Here is a 21,092-nt window from a genome sequence, read left to right on the forward strand (position 1 = left end):
TTGAACAGTGAAAGAGACTGAGAACTGCAAAACTTTTATATTAACTTATACACAGTAGTTCTTGAAAGGGGTAAGATCTATTCTTCACAAATTTGCCTATCAATGCCTCTGTGCCTATATGGAAACTCTAGATTCAACTGCATTTTTGAAAGATTATAACTTATTTACAGATTAAGTATAGGAGGTGTCAGGGGACCTCCCTACAGGGAGCCTCCCCCCATCATCCTGACCGGGACTTCGCCCAGCGAGAGCGGCAGCAGCGGGTCAGGGGGAGGAAATGAGGATGGGAGCGGAGTGGAGGAGGCACGGCTCAGCGATGTATCAGAGCCCCTGCACCACTCCAGCCAACGAGTAGGAGAGGGAGCACAGCCGCTTCCAGTGCCCGAATCGAGGTGCGTGCCCAAACGCAAGGCTAGAGGGCGGCGTTTCGGGGTGCCCAAGCTTTTATGCTGGCCCTGATAGTTTTATGAGGTTATATCCACGTCTTCAGTCCCTCTTCTGCCCCAACTGGGCTAACAGGACGACTGGAGCACCTCCTGCTTCAATAAACAATGGATCTGCGGCAGAGGTTTTTAATCCTCTTTTATTACTTCAAGCTATTTACAGAATATATACATAGGCTGTTACAAACAGCTCTCACTGCAAACACACAGCATAACAGAGAGCCAGAGTACTCACAACAGCTACATAGCAATATAGCAATACCACGCCTTAGTAAATTAGCTGAGTCAGGAAGGCAATTGAGTGAAGGAACAGTTCCTGCCCACTTCTCTCTCTGGAGACTATCTGATTCTCACATTGGGAGGGGTGAAAATGCTAACATACTCCCCCTTTTCAAACCGACCATTGAGAGAACTTTAACACAACTGTAATTTAACACAACTGTAATTTCTTAACATACACATCCAGTTGTTCCTTGTTCACAGCTTTAGTTAAAGCATCGGCAGGAATTTCTTTCCCTGGCATATAAGTAACTTTAACAACTCCTTCTTGAATACATTCTCTGGTGCGGTGCATTTTAATCTGTAAATGTTTTGTTTTCTGCTTGCACCCTTCTGATTGGATCAACGCTATGCAGGCTTTGTTGTCCTGATAAACTGGAATTGGACACGAAACCTTTATTCTCATATCTTGACATAGCTGCAATAACCACTCTACATTCATAAGTGATAGAGTTAGAGCATTGAGTTCTGCTTCACATGAACTCGTGCTCACTGTTGCTTGCTTCTTACAATTCCAATCAAACAAGCACTGATTGTACAGATAACACACGCCTGATGTACTCCTTCCATCCATTGAGTCACTGCCAAAACTGGCGTCTGCATAGATTTCAAGACCTCCTGATTTTTGGCTTGAAAGTCTTAATCGATAATGCATAGTGCCCTTTAAATATCTAACTATGCGTTTTAAAGCTTTCCAGTCAGATACTGTGGGCTGATTAGCATATCTGCTGAGCAAATTCACACCAATGGAAATGTCTGGCCTGGTACACCTTGCTACAAAACTGAGCTTGCCTAACACACTCCGGAACAATGTGGTGTCAGAAAATGCCTCAGCATTTGTGTCATGTTGGAAACCTGTGACCATAGGGGTATCTACAGCATTTGCATCAGTCAGGTTTAACTTTTTCAGCAGTTCATTGATTTTGCATGTTTGGTGCAGCAAAACATCACCTTTCTCATTTCTCTCTACTTCCAGAGAGAGATAATTACTGACTTCCCCTAGATCTTTCATGTCGAAATGCTTCTGCAATTTCTCAAGAGTGCTTTTGTAAATATTAATATCTTTCCACAGAAATAAGATATCATCAACGAAGCAAATACAAAATAGCTTTTGTTGATTACACTCTTTCACAAAAACACAAGAATCAGCCTTTCCGTGTTGGAATCCTAAAGAAAACAGCACTTCAGTTAGTTTAGTGTGCCAGCAACGAGCACTTTGCTTCAAACCATATAGGGATTTTTTAAACTTGCACACCATTCCCTTTTTGACTTGCACTCCATCTGGTGGCAGCATATAAATATTCTCATCAAGAATTCCGTACAAAAACGCAGTATTTACGTCATGATGCGATATAGTCATGCCTTCTTCAGCAGCAAGTTTCATTAAGAGTCTAACACTCTCAAATCTGACTGTTGGTGAGTACGTCTCATGGTAATCCTGGTCAGGTATCTGAGAAAAACCACGTGCCACTAGCCTGGCTTTATATCTGGCAACTTTACCATGCTGGTCCGTTTTTACTTTGAAAATCCACCTGCTGTCTACAAATTTCATACCTGGTTCTCTTGGAACCAATTCCCATGTCTCATTTTGTTTCAGGGATTTTAACTCAGATTTCATGGCATTAAGCCAAGGTTCAGCATCCTTTGCGGACAAGTTTTGAACCTCTTTGTAGCTGGCTGGTTCAAACACTGTATCTGAGTCGCTAGTAATGACAGCTTTTGCAAACTCTTTGGAAAATCGCTTTGGCGGTCTTCCCTTGGTGGCTCTTTCGGACCTGCGCAAAATTCTCAGATCCTCTGGGTCCATTTCCTCCTTGGGAGAATGGTGACCCATTGTAAACAAAGGTTCTACATTTACATCAGTGTCTGATTCATCTGTCTGTTTAACTGAGGCTTTTGCACTCTGATAGTCTGTGTCAGTGTCAGATTCCTCACTAACGCTAGATTCATCAGCAGTAACAGGATCTGCCTCTTTCTTTTCTGGCTTTGTGTCATCATCACCAGAAATGGGGTAGCACTGAAAAATACCAACTTTGTCCCATTTTGGGTTACAATCCATACTTCTGGTCAACCTAATTGTTTTTGTGTCTGTCATTAGCACACGGTATGAACCTTTCTCGTACCCTAGAAAGATGCCATGTTGACCACATTTACTCAGTTTGTCATTTTGCAAAGTATGCACCCATACTTCTGAACCAAAAATTTTCAAATGCTTCACAAATGGTTTTTTCCTGAACAGCATTTCATATGGGGTGCAACCAATGGCTGACTGATATCTTCTGTTATAAACATACGTAAAGCACGATAAAGCTTCCCCCCAAAAGGGATTGGGTAGGCCTGAATCGTGCAACAGAGTTTTAATACCTTGTTGCAAGGTTTGGTTTACTCTTTCACACAAACCATTCATCCATGGAGATCTGGGTGTGGCAGTCATGTGCTCTATACCCTGTTCAGCAAGAAAGCTCTCAAATTGCTCTGAACAAAACTCTCCACCTTTGTCACTGTAAAAGTGACGCACCTGCTCATTGTGCACATTTTTTAGCCATGCACAAAACTGTTTGAACCTTAAAAAGGCTTCAGACTTTTTCTGCAGTACATAAACCCAAACATATTTGGAATAAGAATCAATCAGAACCATGAAGTAACGTGAGTTGCCTCTAGAGAGCGCTAGAGGTCCAACCAAATCTGCATGCACCATCTCAAAAGGTTTTTTTACTTCCCTCCCAGACTTTGTACCTTTGGGAGCTTGTCTAATCTTATTCTCTGCACAAGAGACACATTTCATGTGGTAAGGACACTTTTGGACTTTCATGCCCTCAACCATATTTTGCATTTTTGCCACTGCTTGGAAATGCAAATGACCAAACAAACGGTGATAATCATGAATACAGTGGTTATGCATTTTCTCATTCTTATCTACTGATATGTTACAGCATGCCTTTTCAGTTTCTCTAGTTGCTTTAGCAGCTGCACCTGTAACAAAAGGCAATACATATAAACCATCAACACACTTGGCATAAAGAATGAGTTTGTCATCTCGAAGAATTTCGCACCGAGAGTTTTCAAACACCACTTTAAATCCTAGAGCATCTAACTGAGAAACACTTAGGAGATTATCCTGCAAATGAGGAGCATACATAACATTGCTAACTGTTGCATTTAGGCTCTGCAAAAACACAGTACCCTGAGCCAAACTCTTAATTGACGACCCATCTGCTTGATGAATGGCTCCTCCCTGTTTCTCCAGATGAACAAAGAGGTCTTTATTATTGGCAACATGCCGGGTTGCTCCTGAGTCGACAATGAAAACAGAACGTTTGAGTTTTTTAGAGCAACGTGAGACCAAAGCCTTTGATGCAGCTCGTCCTTGGGGTTTTCGGCCTCCTCCCCCTCTGCCTTTGAAGTTGTCCTTTTGCTTTAAAGTCTTCCTACATCGATTCCTGTAGTGCCCAAATTCACCACAAGAGTAGCAGCGTTGAGATTTCAGAGCTTTTGCAAAAGTTTCACTTTCTCCTGCCGAAGGCTTGAAAACACTCTCAACAACTTTGCCTCGATTCTCTCTTGCAGTTTGTCTGCGATCCCATTCATTCATGAGCACTGCAGATACATGATCCTCTGTTAAACGATCATTAGGCAATGTGGATAGCTGAGTAGCAACTGCATCATACGACTCATCTAGGCTATTTATCATGAGCATTGCAAAAACAGCCTCTGACAAATTCAAGTCTCGCTGGGCAAGGTCCTGTCTGAGACATTTTAATTGAGCCAGGTGGCTGGGCAAATTGCCATCTTTCTGCAGCTCCAGCCTACATAGTTTCTTAAAAAATAACACAGTTGAGCCTGCATTTTGACGTAGATGCATATCTTTAAGTTTATTCCAAACAGCCTTTGCAGTCTCCTCATTCTCTAAATTGACCAACAAATGGTCTGAGACACTCAAAACAATTGTCCCCCTGGCTCTCATGTCTGCCTCATGCCAGGCTGCCCAATCATCATCAGTCTCATCGGGGGCATCATCCTCTATGGTATGATAAAGCTTTTCTCTTTGTAAAAGTGCCTTCATTTTAACTTGCCAGGTAGGGTACGTTTCTGGCGTCAGGAGAGGAAAAGACAGGGCCATTTGGCTGATATGTGCAGAAGCCATGTCTGCGTTTTAAATTAACAGCAAGACACTTCCCTTCGTGCAACACAAAAAGCCTTGACTCTCCCAGCAACTTCACTCCCCCTTTCAGCACAATTAATTTAGGCAAACTGGAAAAGCGTCTCTTGTCCTTTTGGCAGCTTTAAGCATGCCTCTCTGTAAATCAGCTTGAAATTAAACAGCTTACGACTTGGCAATGTGCAGCATCAGAACTCCGTCCAGCCAACAGCAGCAACAGCTCATCCAGGCCTGGAGACGATGTACAGCATCAGAGGAAAACTGGATCAGCAGAACCGTCCTCCCTCTCAGCAGCCAAGCAACACAGCAAAGCACGCGTCCACTGCGCAACTCATGCATCCGCAGAAACCATCCTCTGCTACCATATGATAGTTTTATGAGGTTATATCCACGTCTTCAGTCCCTCTTCTGCCCCAACTGGGCTAACAGGACGACTGGAGCACCTCCTGCTTCAATAAACAATGGATCTGCGGCAGAGGTTTTTAATCCTCTTTTATTACTTCAAGCTATTTACAGAATATATACATAGGCTGTTACAAACAGCTCTCACTGCAAACACACAGCATAACAGAGAGCCAGAGTACTCACAACAGCTACATAGCAATATAGCAATACCACGCCTTAGTAAATTAGCTGAGTCAGGAAGGCAATTGAGTGAAGGAACAGTTCCTGCCCACTTCTCTCTCTGGAGACTATCTGATTCTCACATTGGGAGGGGTGAAAATGCTAACAGGCCCCAGAGCAGAAAGGCGCCATTGCCGCATTCTGCAAGTGACTAGGAGGTCATGTTTTCCGCTATCTCTACACTGTAAATACTATGCACAATAAAACCGTTAAAGACAGAACGGACTTGGGCGTGTTTACTCGGGAGTAGCCACAGCAATCCCCTGACAGGAGGTTTTCAGCTGCAATCCTGTAAGCATTTACATGAATTCAAAAAGCTTACTTCTGAGTAAGCATATGGGATTCTGCTGTGAGATACATAAAACAACACAAAGATGACAACAGAAATTTAAAGTTCACAGACGTAGAGAAAATCTGGCCCAGGGTTTTTGGGATCCCAAGCTAACCCCACTATTTCTATTTTTAGTACAATAACTAAATTTTAGTACAATAACTAAAACCTCTTTACTGCTCCTAATAAACACATTTCTACTTTGGGCTGCTTTGCCCTCTGCTCTCATTTCTTATGCCTCATTTATTAGATCCTATTGTGTTATCATATATACCATACATCTTGGTTTTACCAACAGCTCCTACTACACAAGACAGGCTTAGTTTTGCCTTGGTGATCAGCTAGGAGAAAGGTGACTAAGGCAGCAATCCTATGGATGCTTACTGAGGAGGAAACCCTACTGAAGACTTCTGAATAAACAAGACTGTGTTTAAATCCTGCTTTTATTTAAAGTTCAACAACCAGACACCTGATCTAGCTATAGAGAAACTACACTAGAAGCTATTATACTAGTTGAATTCAGAGCTGATATTGGGAATCTTGAGATCAACCTTCAAAACCCTAATGCCTCTTTTTTTCTTTTTTTCTACCAGGGCTGCAGTCCACTTTTAGATACTATTCTAAACAGAAAGGAAGCAGCTGAGGACCTCAGTGAAGGCTGTACTGTGGCAGCACCCAAGGGCCAACACAACTGCCCTCCTTCCATCTACGACAACTCAAGCAGTAAAATGCTTTTTAGAACAGCAAGAAGTTTTCATCAAATGCTGCTGGAGACAGATGGCACTTCCCATTTGTTAACTATAGAGATGTAGCTGGAATTTATTGCGGTTAAAGGGAACTGCATGCAATCCTAAGACAGAATAGTTCTTCATTATAATAAAACAATTGTGAACAACATGTTTTCCAGAGCAAAATCATTTGAAGAAGGGTCTAAGAACACAAGAGTGTAAAATCTTACCTTGAACATCTGGGTCATCCATGTGTTCCTGCAAACTCTGCAGAACTTTTTTTATTTCACTGCTGGCAACACAATTATTACAAAGAACTTCCGACACCGGGCAGCTCTCTTCATGTATCTCAGTTTTGCACTGAAGGAATTCTAGATCCTGACTTATGTCAGGAAGAGGAGGACGCCAGTATAAGAAGGTATTGAACACATCCTCTGCTGGTTGGACCCTTGAGTTCACTTCCTGATAACTGTTGATTTGGCATTCCTTAATATCCTTGGTCACACAAGGATCAGCATTATCACTCTGAGTCAATATAGTCTGATCCACTCCAATGTTTACTTGTATGGCTGAACTTTCTTTCGTTGCATCTGAATTTGAATTCTCACAGCTAGCAGAAGGCCCGTCTGTCAGTGATTCCAATTTCTTCCCCACCTGCTCCTCTGGACTGAAAACAGAGGCAGCATTTTTTTAAAAAATTGAAAAAACAAAATTCACTTAAACATAGTATCTTAGGTAATACTTTAACTGCAATAATTGCAAATTTTCTCTAAAATCTTGCTTTCAAAGATGCTTCATTAAATCAGCTGAAGTTAGCTTCAGACCTCTTAACACGTCAGCTGATACTGAGGTGTGCAAATATGACATCTGAAACTACCAGCTTTTATCACAAGGACACTTTTCTGTGTATTTTGAAGTTTATGTTATCTACATAGCTGATAGAAGCCCTCTCTCACTTTATTTTTAGAACTTAAAAATATGAATTGCATTGAAACTGCAGACTAATTGATTTGAAAAACAAGTAAAAGACACCCTACTACTTAGGGTATGGATGTGTGTATGTGTACCAGTTATTGTCTTGGACCAAAGAATAGAGTTTAAGGTTCAAATCACCGTTGTCCCAGTTTGTTTTTAAGTATGTTTTAATATAATCTGCAAACTATAATTTAATATGAACTCACAACTTACTGGCTTGTTACGACATCTGAACCCAGGCTCATGGTTTGCTTCAGTCCAAGGGAGCCACAAACAGTAACCAAGATTTGTTCTTGACTTACTGCACATGATTTATTGGGAGCGGGAGGGGAACCACAAACCTGGGTTCAGGCATCACAGCAAGTCAGATCTTGGCTTGTTTCCTAGCAGCAGTGGGATGGAGGAAGACCATGATATAATGTGACATGTGAACTAGGCGATAAACTAAATTAAGCTGAATCACTGTACCTGGATGACACATCATTTGCATTGTTGCCTGTTGGGCATGGACTGGAAGGCCGGATACTAAGTGTCCCATCCTCCCGAATGTAAAGACCAGCACTGGAAGGGTTTGCAAAAGTAGAAATAAACGGCCCGAGGGACTGGAAAGCAGCTTGACGAACCTACGGTATTGGAAAAGTAAGAAGACACAATTGGTTTGATAACTCTACTTCTGGAGACAAGTGTACACTTTGCTGTTCCAATGTGATTCCAAAGTATCCCAATCAACTAAATGAAAGGCATTAGGGCAAGGATAATAGTATAATTTCACTGCTAGAATGAGGCAAGTTTTAACCGTTTCAGGGATTTGGACCAATGTCAAACATCAAACAGCTAGATATAAGGCATCAACAAATATCATGAGAATGGAGCTGCACATTGTTTTGTATTATATGGTTTACTTACTGGAGGGAGGGGAATCCATTTCTGAAACATAGCAGGTGATTGGTGCCTGGATTAAGTCCACATTCTCCTCCAAGCAGGTGGTCTGTTGTGCTTTCAAAGCTAGCAATTGACCAGCTATTAGGCACTTCATGTACAGCTCTCCAGTCTAGCAGGAGAAAATGTACATGCAGCCCCAGATGCCTGGGCTATGAACACTCAGCAACAGAAACCACACATGGTATTTATGTACATGTCAATGAGCCAGTCCAGAAAGAGATCACTGAGACTGAAGTTTCCTCACTAAAACAGGGTGCTAGAATTCATAGCCAACGGCTTCAAGAATGAAATTTCATTCATCTCAAGTTAAAGAGGTTACACCAGCAGAAAAATCAAACACACTACTACACTTTGGTTCAAAACAAAAAACAAAAGGAAAAAATCAGTATGAGACATATTGCTACTTGTTAACAAATAAGATAATGCTTTGAGGTAACTAATAGTGCTTAAGAACCTAATGGTTAAAGAATAAAAACAACTTTTGAGCAAACTATACAATATTATTACGAGTATGGATTTAACAAAAAAATACACAAACATAATTTCCTTTGACCCTTAGCATAACTTTTATGTTTTGCAATTTAGATTGTAGAATGAAGGCAGAGGGGCTTAATATAGGAAATTCAAGAACTATCAATCTCCTTGGGAAATCAAAGGAATAGACCAGATTTGTATTATTATTTTCATGCCCCAAACAGTCAACAATCTAAAATTCAGCACATAGGAGACAGAGAAAGGACAAGGAAATATTTGTTTATTTCTGCTATATGTGCTTAGGCTTAGTTATAATAGTATATGGGAACTAAGGACTTATGCCAAAGGCTACACTGAAGAGATGTGTTTTGAAAAAGTAAGATGGTCCATCAGGACCATGAACATTTACAACAGAATAAACTCTAAATTAAAAGGGCTGTCACAAGTCATCTCTGTATTGAAGCAAAAGGAGAAAGCTGATCAATATGCAATCATGAAGTCTGCTTTTGACAGCTGAACTACTATTTGCTTGCTTAAAAAGCTTCCATCATGCATGAGCTAACAGAAACAAAGCTTTAATGACTTGCAATTAATTAGCTGAGAGGAGCAACTCAAATACAACATTCGATAATTGTCACTTGAGCTAGTCATGGTCATTTATCAAAAGACAGAAAAGTACAGCTGCAATTTAAGATGGACTGATCCACTCTCTACTTACCCATCTGCAAGGGTCACTGATGAGACTAATAAAGAGGGGAGACAACTTGCTTCTCCGAACTTCAGGTGAAATGGTGTAGGAGACAGCCATAAAGCATTCAGCACAAGCTTTTCGCATACCCCAAACGCTATCAGAGCAGAGCTCAAAAAACTTCGGAATCTACCAAGATAAAGACATATCAGATCAAACAGTTCTAAAATGGCAATTTTACTGATTTGCACTGCATCCCTCAACACATCTATTGTGAAGACATTTACTTCCAAATAATTATTTGAGGTTTCAAGTAAGGGTTTCTCTTTTGAAAACATCATTTGGCTAGCAGTTTCTAGCAAATGGTATCAAGTGACTTGTTAACAAATAAATTAAAGCATTCAGGTTTATTTTTTGTAATTTGGTAATTCTGGCTACAAATACTACGTGCAGTTGCACATAAACAGATACTTATGTCACAGAAGAAAGCTAAGCTGCCTGAGACCGTCAATCTGATTTATTTCAATCCGTGAAGAGAAGCTGACAGCAGGGTCAGATACTTTTACAAATATTAATGTCCTTTCAGCAAGGCTTAAAGAAGGAATGCTAATGCTGAAGGATTATCCTTGCAAATTGAAGTTATCAATAGCAACCACCATGGCTAGCTAAAGATCAAGCACAACAGTTTTAGCTTGAGGGAGAAATCTGACACACGGATGGATTTCTGAGACTTTAGTTTTACAAGTCTCAGGAGGGAGGAGGGAGAAAGAAAGAAAGCTACTAGCATGGGATCAAAACAATCTTCTTGTTACACTGCTGCTATGAGCATGACATGGGTTGTTGGTCTTAAGTAACATTGATGTATTCTTCAGCCACCCAACACCCACCCAGTATCATATATTCATAAGCCACATTCTGTGTGTGTGCCTTGGTGCATTTGATGGAGTTGCTCCAAGGTTTGATTTCAAGGGTGTCCAGAGACAGTGCATCAGGCACACTTCATCAAAAAAAGCATGCACTTCTGGATTCTCTCTCTTTTCCTTAGAGGTTTGGCTTAAACCAGTTCTGTGTTAAATGTATTTAAATGTATTAAAAGCCCTAAATGGTTTAGGACTAGGTTCCCTGAAAATCACCTCTTCCTACATTTGCCTGTTGTTTAGTCGTATAGTCGTGTCAGACTCTTCGTGACCCCATGGACCAGAGCACACCAGGCCTACCTGACCCTATATTCTTTAGAGGTCTTGTCCAGATGCCCTCACCAAGTGAATAGATGTAGTTGACTATCAGAAAGACAGGTTTTTTACGAGTGGCATGTGGGCTACAGAATAGCCTCCAGAGAGGATAGCCTGACACCTTCTCTGTGGTGTTTTTAGTGCTAGATGAAAAAGCTCTTATTCACCCAGACTACACATTGTTTTATTATATTGTCTGTGCAGTTAGGAGTCCCCCCCCCCCTGTTTTTTATTGTGGATTTTATTGATTATCTGTTGCATTTTTAGTATTTAGATACCTTAATATGGAAGACTCTCAGCAGATATTATTCATGGGCTGCTCTATAAATTTAACAAAATGACATAGACTCAAGACCCCAAACTTTAACATACCAAGTTCTTTTCTGTGGCTTCTTGCCCCACAGCATTGCAAATACCTCCAAAGTTTGCTGCACAAACCTAAAACAAGAGAAACAAAAACTTTGTTTGCTTTTATGTATCAATTCTGAATCTGTATGTCTTTCTTTATACAGTACTGATCAAATTACAGTTCTTCACAGAGTAAGAATTTGCTTCTGCATTTGTTTTAGACAGAACCTTGCTGCCTACACTCACAACCTGGAAAATATACTGTTATGGTATGTTTCCTACTTGTAGCTGTTATTAATCATATTAACTGCATAAAAGTCTATGGGGTATGCTACTCAAATATTTTAATGCATACAACAGCTGCTCAACACATTTCGTAGAGAATGTGTGATAAGCAGGAAATGACTGAAAGGAAATATAGGATCACCAACTCTGTGGCCCTTATTCAAGAAAGCACAAGTACATGATTAACTTTATATACAGGTAACTCACAACTTAAGTGGGGTTACATGCCTGGTCATTGTGTATATAAGCAAAACCATGTAAAGCCAGAACAGCAATCTCGCAATTATTATTTTTTAGCAACAGGTGTAAAGATGCAAGATCTTACTTTAAATAAGTGTAAGTTGTGAATTACCTGATTTGAACAGATAAATTCCAATGCAGATGCACAACTAAGTCTTAAATAATAAGTACTAACCTTCCGAACCTGAAAGAGTTTCCCATCACCACAGAGCTCACAGAATCGGGGAAGCAGCAACTGTTCAACGGTTGATTTGTTCACCATAGAAGCCATTTTGCAGATTATCTAATAGGGGAAAAATATCTCAATTCTTTCTCTCCATTTAAAGTTCTCCTCTTAGCTGTTCTGTTAAAAATTATGTTAGACAATGTGACTTCTGTATATGAACTTCTTATGGCTTAGAAATCAAATTCATCAGATATTTACTTATTTATTTGGTTAAAGCAATTTTTCCCTACTTTTCAGAAAAAGCTCCTAGAACAGCTTACAAATATGAGTAGTAAGATAGCCCCAGTCCTCAGGCTTACAATCTAAAAAGCATGACACATAAGTAAAGGGGACAGGAAGTGGGGAGAGGGGAAAAAGAAAACTCAGGTGCTAGTTCTTTGTTAAAAATTTCTTGTAACAACCAGTTGGATTAGGAAGAGTTCAAAGGAGAAAAGGAGCCAAACGTTGCTAGTTTCTGAGCTCAGCCAATGGAAAGGCCCTGCTTTAGGAGCCAATTTTTGTTTAAAACCAGGGTATAAATTTATTTTGCTTGGTCCGTTGCTTGGTCCCAGCTCCTGCCCACCTAGCAGTTCGAAAGCACATCAAAGTGCAAGTAGATAAATAGGGAACGCTCCGGCGGGAAGGTAAACGGCGTTTCTGTGTGCTGCTCTGGTTCGCCAGAAGCAGCTTTGTCATGCTGGCCACATGACCCGGAAGCTGTCTGCAGACAAACGCCGGCTCCCTTGACCTATAGAGCGAGATGAGCGCCGCAACCCCAGAGTCGGATACGACTGGACCTGATGGTCAGGGGCCCCTTTACCTTTACCTATAAATTTAGCAGACATTACCAGCAGTGAACATTCAGTTCCCTTTTTTCCACCCATAAAAGCCTCCCATCCCTCAAAGAGCAAACTGAATAATTTCTGTGCATCTTTGACTATAACACCTTTTCCAAAAACAGAATGAGTTTCTGTCTCAAACATTAAGAATTAGAACATTTTCTAAAAATAAACATTTAAAAAATGTTACACTGTATGAATGTACTACCTTTCCCAAGACTCGTGTAAAATTATTAAATTGTCAATACCACAAAAGTTTATTCAAATATTATAAGGCCAAGCCTCCTAAACTTTGCTGGTTGTTTTTTCTTCTTCTTTTAAAGTTTCAATATGTTTATAGAATATATTAAAAAGTATATGGTTATTAAAAGTAACAGCTTACTTCTCAAATGGTTCAGTCATTGTGACTGAATGCAAAGAAAGAACTTGGAGAACATTATCCTATCCTGACTTTAATGGAATTGTCAGTCCTTGAAAAAGACATATGGCATTCAGATGTTACATTGGAAATTGGCCTAAGCAACTCCCAAACAAGAAACTGTAGTCTAGCTGGTAAAGTCATTTTATGGGTGAAGTGTCAGACAGCCATGGTAAAATGAAATTACAAAGGTTCACATTTTGTGGAGACACAACGGATTTCTTGCAAATGATCTGAAGAACTCAATACACTTGGGAATTAGAAAATTTAAGCAACTATTAATAGTCAAGTATAAATTTAAAAGAAGCAATAATGCTATAGATTTTTGGACACCACATCAAGAAGAAACATAGCTTTAAGACAGTACCTTTAGGGGAAATTGCCAAATATTTTAATGCTGAAATTTATAACCCATTAATAGGACTATATGTGACTATTTGGAAGGATTATATTTTCTTTCAGTTTAATTCTTTTAGCAGCTGGAAAATAAAATAACACTTTCCCCGTATTTTGACCTTTTCCTCCAAACAGTTATATTATTGGTCCATTGTGGGTTTAACTGAAGTGGAATATAACAATTTTGATGGATAACAGGTTAAGATAACACCACACAGCAGAGCCAGGGAAAGAGAGCGTAACATGCCCAGTTCTTCTTAAATTTCTGCAGCCCAAGAGCAACTGAAAACTAATAGTGAGGCTGATATACAGTTCTTATGTGAAGAAGTGGTCTGTTTTGTGGCTGCCAGTGTCCGTTATTGGAACTTAGACTTTTTAAATTTGACAACATATTTCAATGTGCTTTCAGAACAGCTGTGTTTTGTTGACACTAATCTAGGATTCCTCTTTTTTAAAACGAAAGCAGGAGGAGATACAAATACTAATACTTAAAAACACTTCAAGCTCCTACAGACTCAATAGTCATGTTTGCATGTCATTGTAAGTCATAACTATGGGTTCACCTCTACTCCTGAGATGGGAGGAAACAAACTGTGGCCCATGGCATAGCATTACAGAGAAACCAGGGGTCGTGATTTATTTCACTCCCAACAAACTATGATCTCCAGTTAAAGTATGCTCTTAGTTTATTAACTACAGTTTGCTGGGAGGAAAACAAGCACAATCTCTGGTTCAGCTGTAACACTAAGCTAGAGTTGTTTTCTCACAACACCAGCTAGAAGGAGCAAAGTGGGCACAATTTCACTTGTGCAAGATAAGCAAGGTTTTATGGCTTACTGTGATGTGTGGATATGACCCATCTCTAGACTCCAGATCAACAATTTGCAATGGTGGACTGTGAACTATTTGCAGGTCACAGAATATTCATGAGGGTGACACAGCAGGTGGCAAGCAGCTTGTGCTGAAAGTAATGTGTGAAAAAGGAGTTGATTTGTGACTCCCTAATCAGAAAGAAGGATTGATAGATCCTTCCAAGAGATAAATTTTATGAGTGGGTTCTTTTAGTAAGCAATATGGAGGCAAAGAAATTGGCTCTTCAGCAGTGGCCTCATCATTGTGGAATGCCCTCCATAGGCTTTTTAAAATATGTTTGTGTGTGTGTGTGTGGTTTTGTGTGTTTGTTTTTAAGCTACAGCTCTCTGTCAAAGGTAATTTTCTGTCCCTCTAATACAGGGGTCGACAAATTTTTTTAGCCGTGGGCCGGTCCACTATCCCTCAAACCTTGTGGCGGGTCAGAGAAGCGGCACCATGGGCAGGAGCTGGAAGAAGAGGGGAGGGGGGCAAGTAGTCCTCCTCCCCACCCCTAACCCCCAGCCGCTGCGCTTACCTTCCCTGGGGCTGCCACCACCCCCGCTGCTGCTTCTTCTTGTGGGTAGGCAGAATGAGCTTGTCCGCTCTGCTCTCTGGCCACAGGGGCACCAGGGAGGCGGTAGAGGTGGCGGAGGGAAGATGAGTGGCGCGAAAGGCCTGACTCCAGAGAGGGGCTGCTTAAAATGGCACTCAGCCAGCTCAGCCTAGCCCCCTTCCTCCTCTAGGCAGGGCGGGGAGAAGCCAGGAGGAGGGAGGGAGGAGGCGCCACCACGGTGTGTGTGAGGGAAGGGTGGAATGGAATGGCGCAGGGGAGAAAATGGAGCAGCTCGAACGAACAGAATCCCCACGCTGATCCACGAACGGTCCGCGGGCCGGATCCTGAAGGCAATTGGGCCTGATCCGGCCCCTGGGCCTTAGTTTGCCTACACCTGCTCTAGTACACCTACACAGAGGCCCTCCTCACATTACCAGCTTGACACCTGAATGCTAAAAAGGATGAGCACTCTTGTACTCAGAAAGTCTAATAAAGAGGTTCTCCTACAAGTGCCACACTTCCCTTATTACTTTCACCTTAGAACTCACTTCACCTGTAGGGTGAGGTCAACAAGGGCTAAGCCTGGTCATGTGGCTCATACTGACTAATACACTATCAAGCACATCTGGCACATCCTTTATTCCTCTCTCTACTTCACTATATCGTCACTTAAACAACAAATTTAAAACTAGACCAGTCAAAAATAAGAAGCCAATAACAAAGGTGGAATTTCTCCTGCATAGTCTTCAGCTATTTAACTTTGTACAAACAAGTTAAGATGGTAGGTATAGGACTTTGTTCCCTACTGCAAATTTAGAAGAATTTCCAAATGAAAGACAACTGCTACTTACGTTTACAGCTTCCACTTTGTATTCATCATCACTCTCAGGAGCAGAAAGATCTAACAGGATTGGGCACACTTTATTTTCAATATCATATTGACCAAGAAGACCTTGTTCCAGTAGTATGAGTAGTGAATCCTGGCTTGCTTTTCTAACCTATCAATGTGCAAAGGAGAAAATAAAAACCAGTGAGAATTTCCCCCCAATATGCAAGAAATGTCACAGCAGCAGCACTGAAAATTAGAAAAGCTAATTCATGTTCTTCTGCATTTGATAACTTATCACTGCCTTTTGTTTCTAAAGGATTATTCTAAGGACACTGTGAAAGAGGTCATCTCAGATTCAACTCAATCTAGCTCACAAAGAATATGTGAGCACCAGAGTTACATTCATACACTAGAACGGCTAGATAAGGTTTTCTGCTGGCTAGAAAGATTGCTTATTGTGGCATTCATACATGCTCATTTGGATATATTAAATTGGAAATGTTCAGGAACGTTCATTTCCTGAACAGTTATTGAAAGATAACCTCCAAACTCACACCTGTCTTAGATTTGTACACTTGCTTTAAAGAGTATATCAGAGCTACAAATGACCTCCTCCCTATGCTAATTTTAAAAAATATTATTATTATTATTTATTTCATTTCTATATCGCTTTATATTTTTATCTCAAAGCGGTTTGCAGCATATTAAAACATCAATAAAACAATCCAGAATCAAACATTTATGAGGAAAGTCAAATATAGAGTATACAGGTGAAACCCGGAAAATTAGAATATCGTCAAAAAGTGAATTTATTTCAGTAATGCAACTTATTATTTTTTCTTTTTTTACAAATGCTTTCTTTTGGAAATTCCACAGTAATAAAACAAATACTTACAATAATACAAAAACAAACAAAAATAAACATCGCTATTACATTTCATTAATTACATTCCATTTATCATTGACCCACCTAAGGAAAAATAATTACAATTACAACAAATAAAGGCTTGACATATCTTGCTTTGTATGTCATGCATCTATCTCATATATTGCTTTCACCTTTTAAGTTGCATTACTGAAATAAATGCACTTTTCGACGATATTCTAATTTTCCGAGTTTCACCTGTACAGTCAAAGCAACAAAATTAACAGAAAACTAGATTATCTTAAAGATTTCAAAATAAAACATTACAAAGGAGGTCAACTACAGAATAAATATGTAACACAAACAAGGTTAACAAAAAAATTAAGAGCTTTTGTCACATCATCACTTAATTTAGGATGGTAGAAAAAAGCAATGATCTTGGGTAGGAGATGTAACAAATCTAATGCAAGAACCTGAATGTGACTCAAGGAAAATAGCAAGAGCGCAGGGCTAAAATTGGGGGTTTCCTCACTTATCTATATAACTGTTATTTATTATGATGGCAACAACCTTAAATCAATCCACCGTAGAACTATCTCATATACTTTAATGATATAAATGAAATCTTACTCACATCTGCAGAAACAGCTGCCACCTGAGAAGGAATTCCAACTTGCTAATATATTTAATACTGTGCCAGTTGCACTGACTGCCTATTTGTTAATCAGCTCAATTTAAAGTTGTGGTTTTGACTTTTAAATCCCTAAATAGTTTGGAATCAGCTCCCATGGGTTCTGAGATTATCCTCGGAGGCCCTGCTCTGTTGCCTACCAAGCAGACTAGCAGGTACCAGACACAGGGCCTTTTCATTGACAGCCCCATTTCTTTAAAACTCTCTTTAAGCAGACATTGAAAACCGTATTGGTTTTGTTTAGCATTTTATTGATTTTTTTAAATGTAAAGATAACACAAAATTATGCCTTAGTTTATGAGAAGAAGCCACAGCAAGTCTTGGGCTAGTGCGCTCTCCTTCCATTGCACAGAAAAGATGAGCTCGGAAACTTTTGTTTTCAATTAACGGCAATCCAAACTCTGAACTATTGTTTATTGAAACAAGCTAGCTTCATAAACTATTTTTTGAAGCTGGCTTGTTTTCACAAACCATAGTTAAGATTAACCAGAGTTTGTCCAGGTTTGGATGTCAAAATAAACTGGTTAATCTAAAACAAAAGCTAAAGCTTTCAAACTGCTCCTCACTGCTATGCTGGAGGAGGACAGGGGAGCGTATGGGCCTAAGGCTCACCACAGCTCATTCCTGTTAAATCACAGTTTGCCACTGTCTTCTAATTAAGGATCTCCTATTGAAGTCATTGTTATTATACTGAATAACAATCTTAAATCCAGAACTTTTTACCTGGTTATTTGGATCTGTGAGATATCTCACCACAATAGGCATAAGGTATTCAGAAAAGGAGGTAGGAAAGTTTGGTCTACTCTCCTGTAGAAAAATAGCAATTGGTGGTATCTGCTCCATTAATTCTGTCCGTACAGTAGGCTCTGGGGATTTAGAGAATAAAGTAACAATGTTAGTTGATTTGAAGGTGGTTAACATATGCATTCAATGAACAGAATGTCATGCATCTGAATACAGCAACTTCTATATAAGCAGCAAAATCTTTTGGAATTACAGAACTTAATAGTGGCACAGAGCAATAAATTCATTTTTAGCAAAGTGAGCTAAAGAACATACTTCACATGCAGAAGCTCATAGATTCAATCCAGCTATCTTCAAGTAGAGCTCTGAGAGTTTCCTGTTTGCAACTCCAGAGAGCCACTGACAGTCAAAACATGGCTGATCTAGATGGGCCATGCAAACAACCATATGCAATAGTATATCAAAAAAGAACTGGAACTCTCACCTGTATCTTCAGCCAGTCGGACTACTATTGCCATTACTGTTAAGTAATCTTCTTCATTGTGACTGAAATCTCGAAAGACATCAAGTAGACCTCTGGCAATGATTTGCCTGTAAAGGCAATGTTTTTTTTAAAAAAATAAGAAGAGGAAATATGTAACCTAAGCATTGTGAGCAATATAAAACAGTGGAATCTGATCAGTTCCATGTGTGGGTGGTCTACTGACGTAAGATGACTTTTTAAATATTTACAATGTAATGCAACATAGAGTAGCTTGGAGATTTACATAACAGAAGCAAAAACTGACCACTGTTCACTGTTCAGAAAAATATGAAAACATGTCATAGGGTTGTACTAAGTATAACCGATAATTACGTCTTAAAACATCTTGTTGTGGCTGGTACTTTGCTCTGGTACTACTGGAGTTTGGAGAATGGTAGGGTTGCCATATGTCTGGGCAGAAATCGCTTAAAGAAAAAAAAAGCTCAGCAACTTTAGTGTCTGGATTTTTACTTTTTGAAATATGGGAACCCTAGAGAATGGGAATGTGGCTTCATCCACTGCATCTTCCCCTTTGCCCTGATTCCCTTCTCCGTTTCTGGCCCACTCTGACCATAGAAAACATTTGAAGCTACGCTGTTCAAAAAGCTAAGCAAATTATACCAAGGGATCAGAGCTCAAATTGCATGAGAGCCAGAGGGATACATCCGCTTAGCTATTTTTTTTAAAAAAAGAAGGCTATTGGATGGTGGGCACAATGTGCCAAGACAGAAGTCAGGGCGTGTGGAGGAGGCGCTTATGGATTTAATTAAGGTTTAACTTCCCACCTATCTGAGGGTTTTTTCCTTACAATCAAGCAGTGCATACAATTTACGAAGTAAATAAAAAGCAAATTACAGGGAAACAGCTACAAAGAAGAAATTAAAAGGAAGAGAATGAAGTCAGACTGGGATGTGGAGAAAGAAAAATTGTTTGAGGACAGTGGTTGGTGGCAGAAGTTTGCTACCCCATTCTAAGAATGTGGGGATTTCAACCTACTGAACAGAAACACTGAATATACTACATTAATACAACACAATATTATTCTTAAAAATATATGTGGTTAAATCCTATAATAAGAATATTACCTGCACTGAACATCTATGAAAAGGAGAGAAAAATGAACATGACAACATTTGCATAATTATTTGCATTGTTACCTGTTAAATATATTATCACTAAAAGCATATTTTTCCAGACGTGCAAGCGGAGCCAAGTTATCCTGTCCTGGAATGTCCAAGAATGCAGTTATCCTCATGCTATCACAATCTGGTCCATAGTCTTCAAACCCAACTTGAAGGGAAGAAAAGTAGCATGTAAGCAAGGAAAAAAATAAATTATCAGCACCAAATATATCTAGTGGGGAAACCCTGAGTCTTTAAATCTAATCCACAAAAAATAACAAGGTTGCCAATTTTCACAACCTTTGGCATTTCTTAAAGCCTAAACTAATGAGATTTGTGATAAAACTTTGAAGGAATTCACATACTGTAACTAGCTCTTATTAGTGTGTAGAGAATGGCTTGGTAAGACTGGAATGAACTTGGAAATAAAGGGGTCAACACACAATTTACAATTTTTTTAAAAAGTCTGAATTTAAGGGGATTCTCTAAAGTCAGACAGTTGGAAAAGTTGTTCAGTGAGGCACGAAAAAATATATATACATAATATCCTCCTGGTTTATCTTATTACATTTGTTTTATATCTTTATTTGGACCAAACATATCCAAAGCTTCTTCACAGTGTTCGAAACTCCCATTATTCTAGGCGCATTTTGCGACAGGGAATTTCATTAGCACGAAGAGTTTCTGAGTTCTGGGTGCAGTACTGTGCCTTAGATTTCAGATTAAAACTGCAGAGTGGAAGGAAAGGAGGACCTTTTTCTGCCTTCCCACTTCCAGCTACTCTCTGAAGACTGGAGAAGAAACCCTCTTAAGAATATTAGGGGGATGGGAAGGGGAAGGACTAGACCAGCGTTTCTCAACCACTGTTCCGTGGCACACTAGTGTGCCGCGAGACGCTGGCTGGTGTGCCGCGACGTGCGGCGGCGAGAAGGGCGATTTGCATTGTCACGTGCCTGGCGGCCGGCAATAGACAGCGCTGGCCCGCCGGAAAGCAATATTTCTCCTCCTCTTTCCCAAAGCTCAGTGCAAACGACTGGAGGGTGGTTTTAGTCATAATTATATAGTCAATATAGGGCGGCACAGAGTTAAATTCTTTAACTTTTTTAATGGTGGTGTGCCTCGTGATTTTTTTCATGGAACAAGTGTGCCGTGGCCCAAAAAAGGTTGAGAAACACTGGACTAGACCATGTGTAAAATGAACATAACTTTTTAGCTGCAGTTCATTCATTTTCAGCTTTGCAATCTTTTTATTAAAAAAAGCGTCCCTAGACATTCCGTTGTTGCTCCCATAAGCTAGGTTTAAGGTGC

At 39.9% G+C, this 21,092-nt stretch overlaps 1 protein-coding gene across 1 annotated transcript in view; it reads right to left on the reverse strand.

The window, feature by feature from the left end:
- The window catches only part of LOC118088639 (serine/threonine-protein phosphatase 4 regulatory subunit 1), a 45,281-nt gene that overhangs the window by 16,008 nt on the left and 8,181 nt on the right, over nt 1-21,092 (reverse strand). Inside the window, exons 2-10 of the mRNA XM_060277494.1 lie at nt 19,821-19,953; nt 18,625-18,731; nt 18,120-18,262; nt 15,863-16,009; nt 11,924-12,031; nt 11,248-11,313; nt 9,674-9,832; nt 8,008-8,162; nt 6,763-7,231 (exon numbers count right to left, since the gene is read on the reverse strand). Coding sequence (XP_060133477.1) covers nt 6,763-7,231; nt 8,008-8,162; nt 9,674-9,832; nt 11,248-11,313; nt 11,924-12,031; nt 15,863-16,009; nt 18,120-18,262; nt 18,625-18,731; nt 19,821-19,953 — 1,487 coding nt within the window. The remainder of the gene's footprint in view (nt 1-6,762; nt 7,232-8,007; nt 8,163-9,673; nt 9,833-11,247; nt 11,314-11,923; nt 12,032-15,862; nt 16,010-18,119; nt 18,263-18,624; nt 18,732-19,820; nt 19,954-21,092) is intronic.

Source organism: Zootoca vivipara, chromosome 7 (genome assembly GCF_963506605.1).
Source record: "Zootoca vivipara chromosome 7, rZooViv1.1, whole genome shotgun sequence".
Lineage (NCBI taxonomy): Eukaryota > Metazoa > Chordata > Lepidosauria > Squamata > Lacertidae > Zootoca > Zootoca vivipara.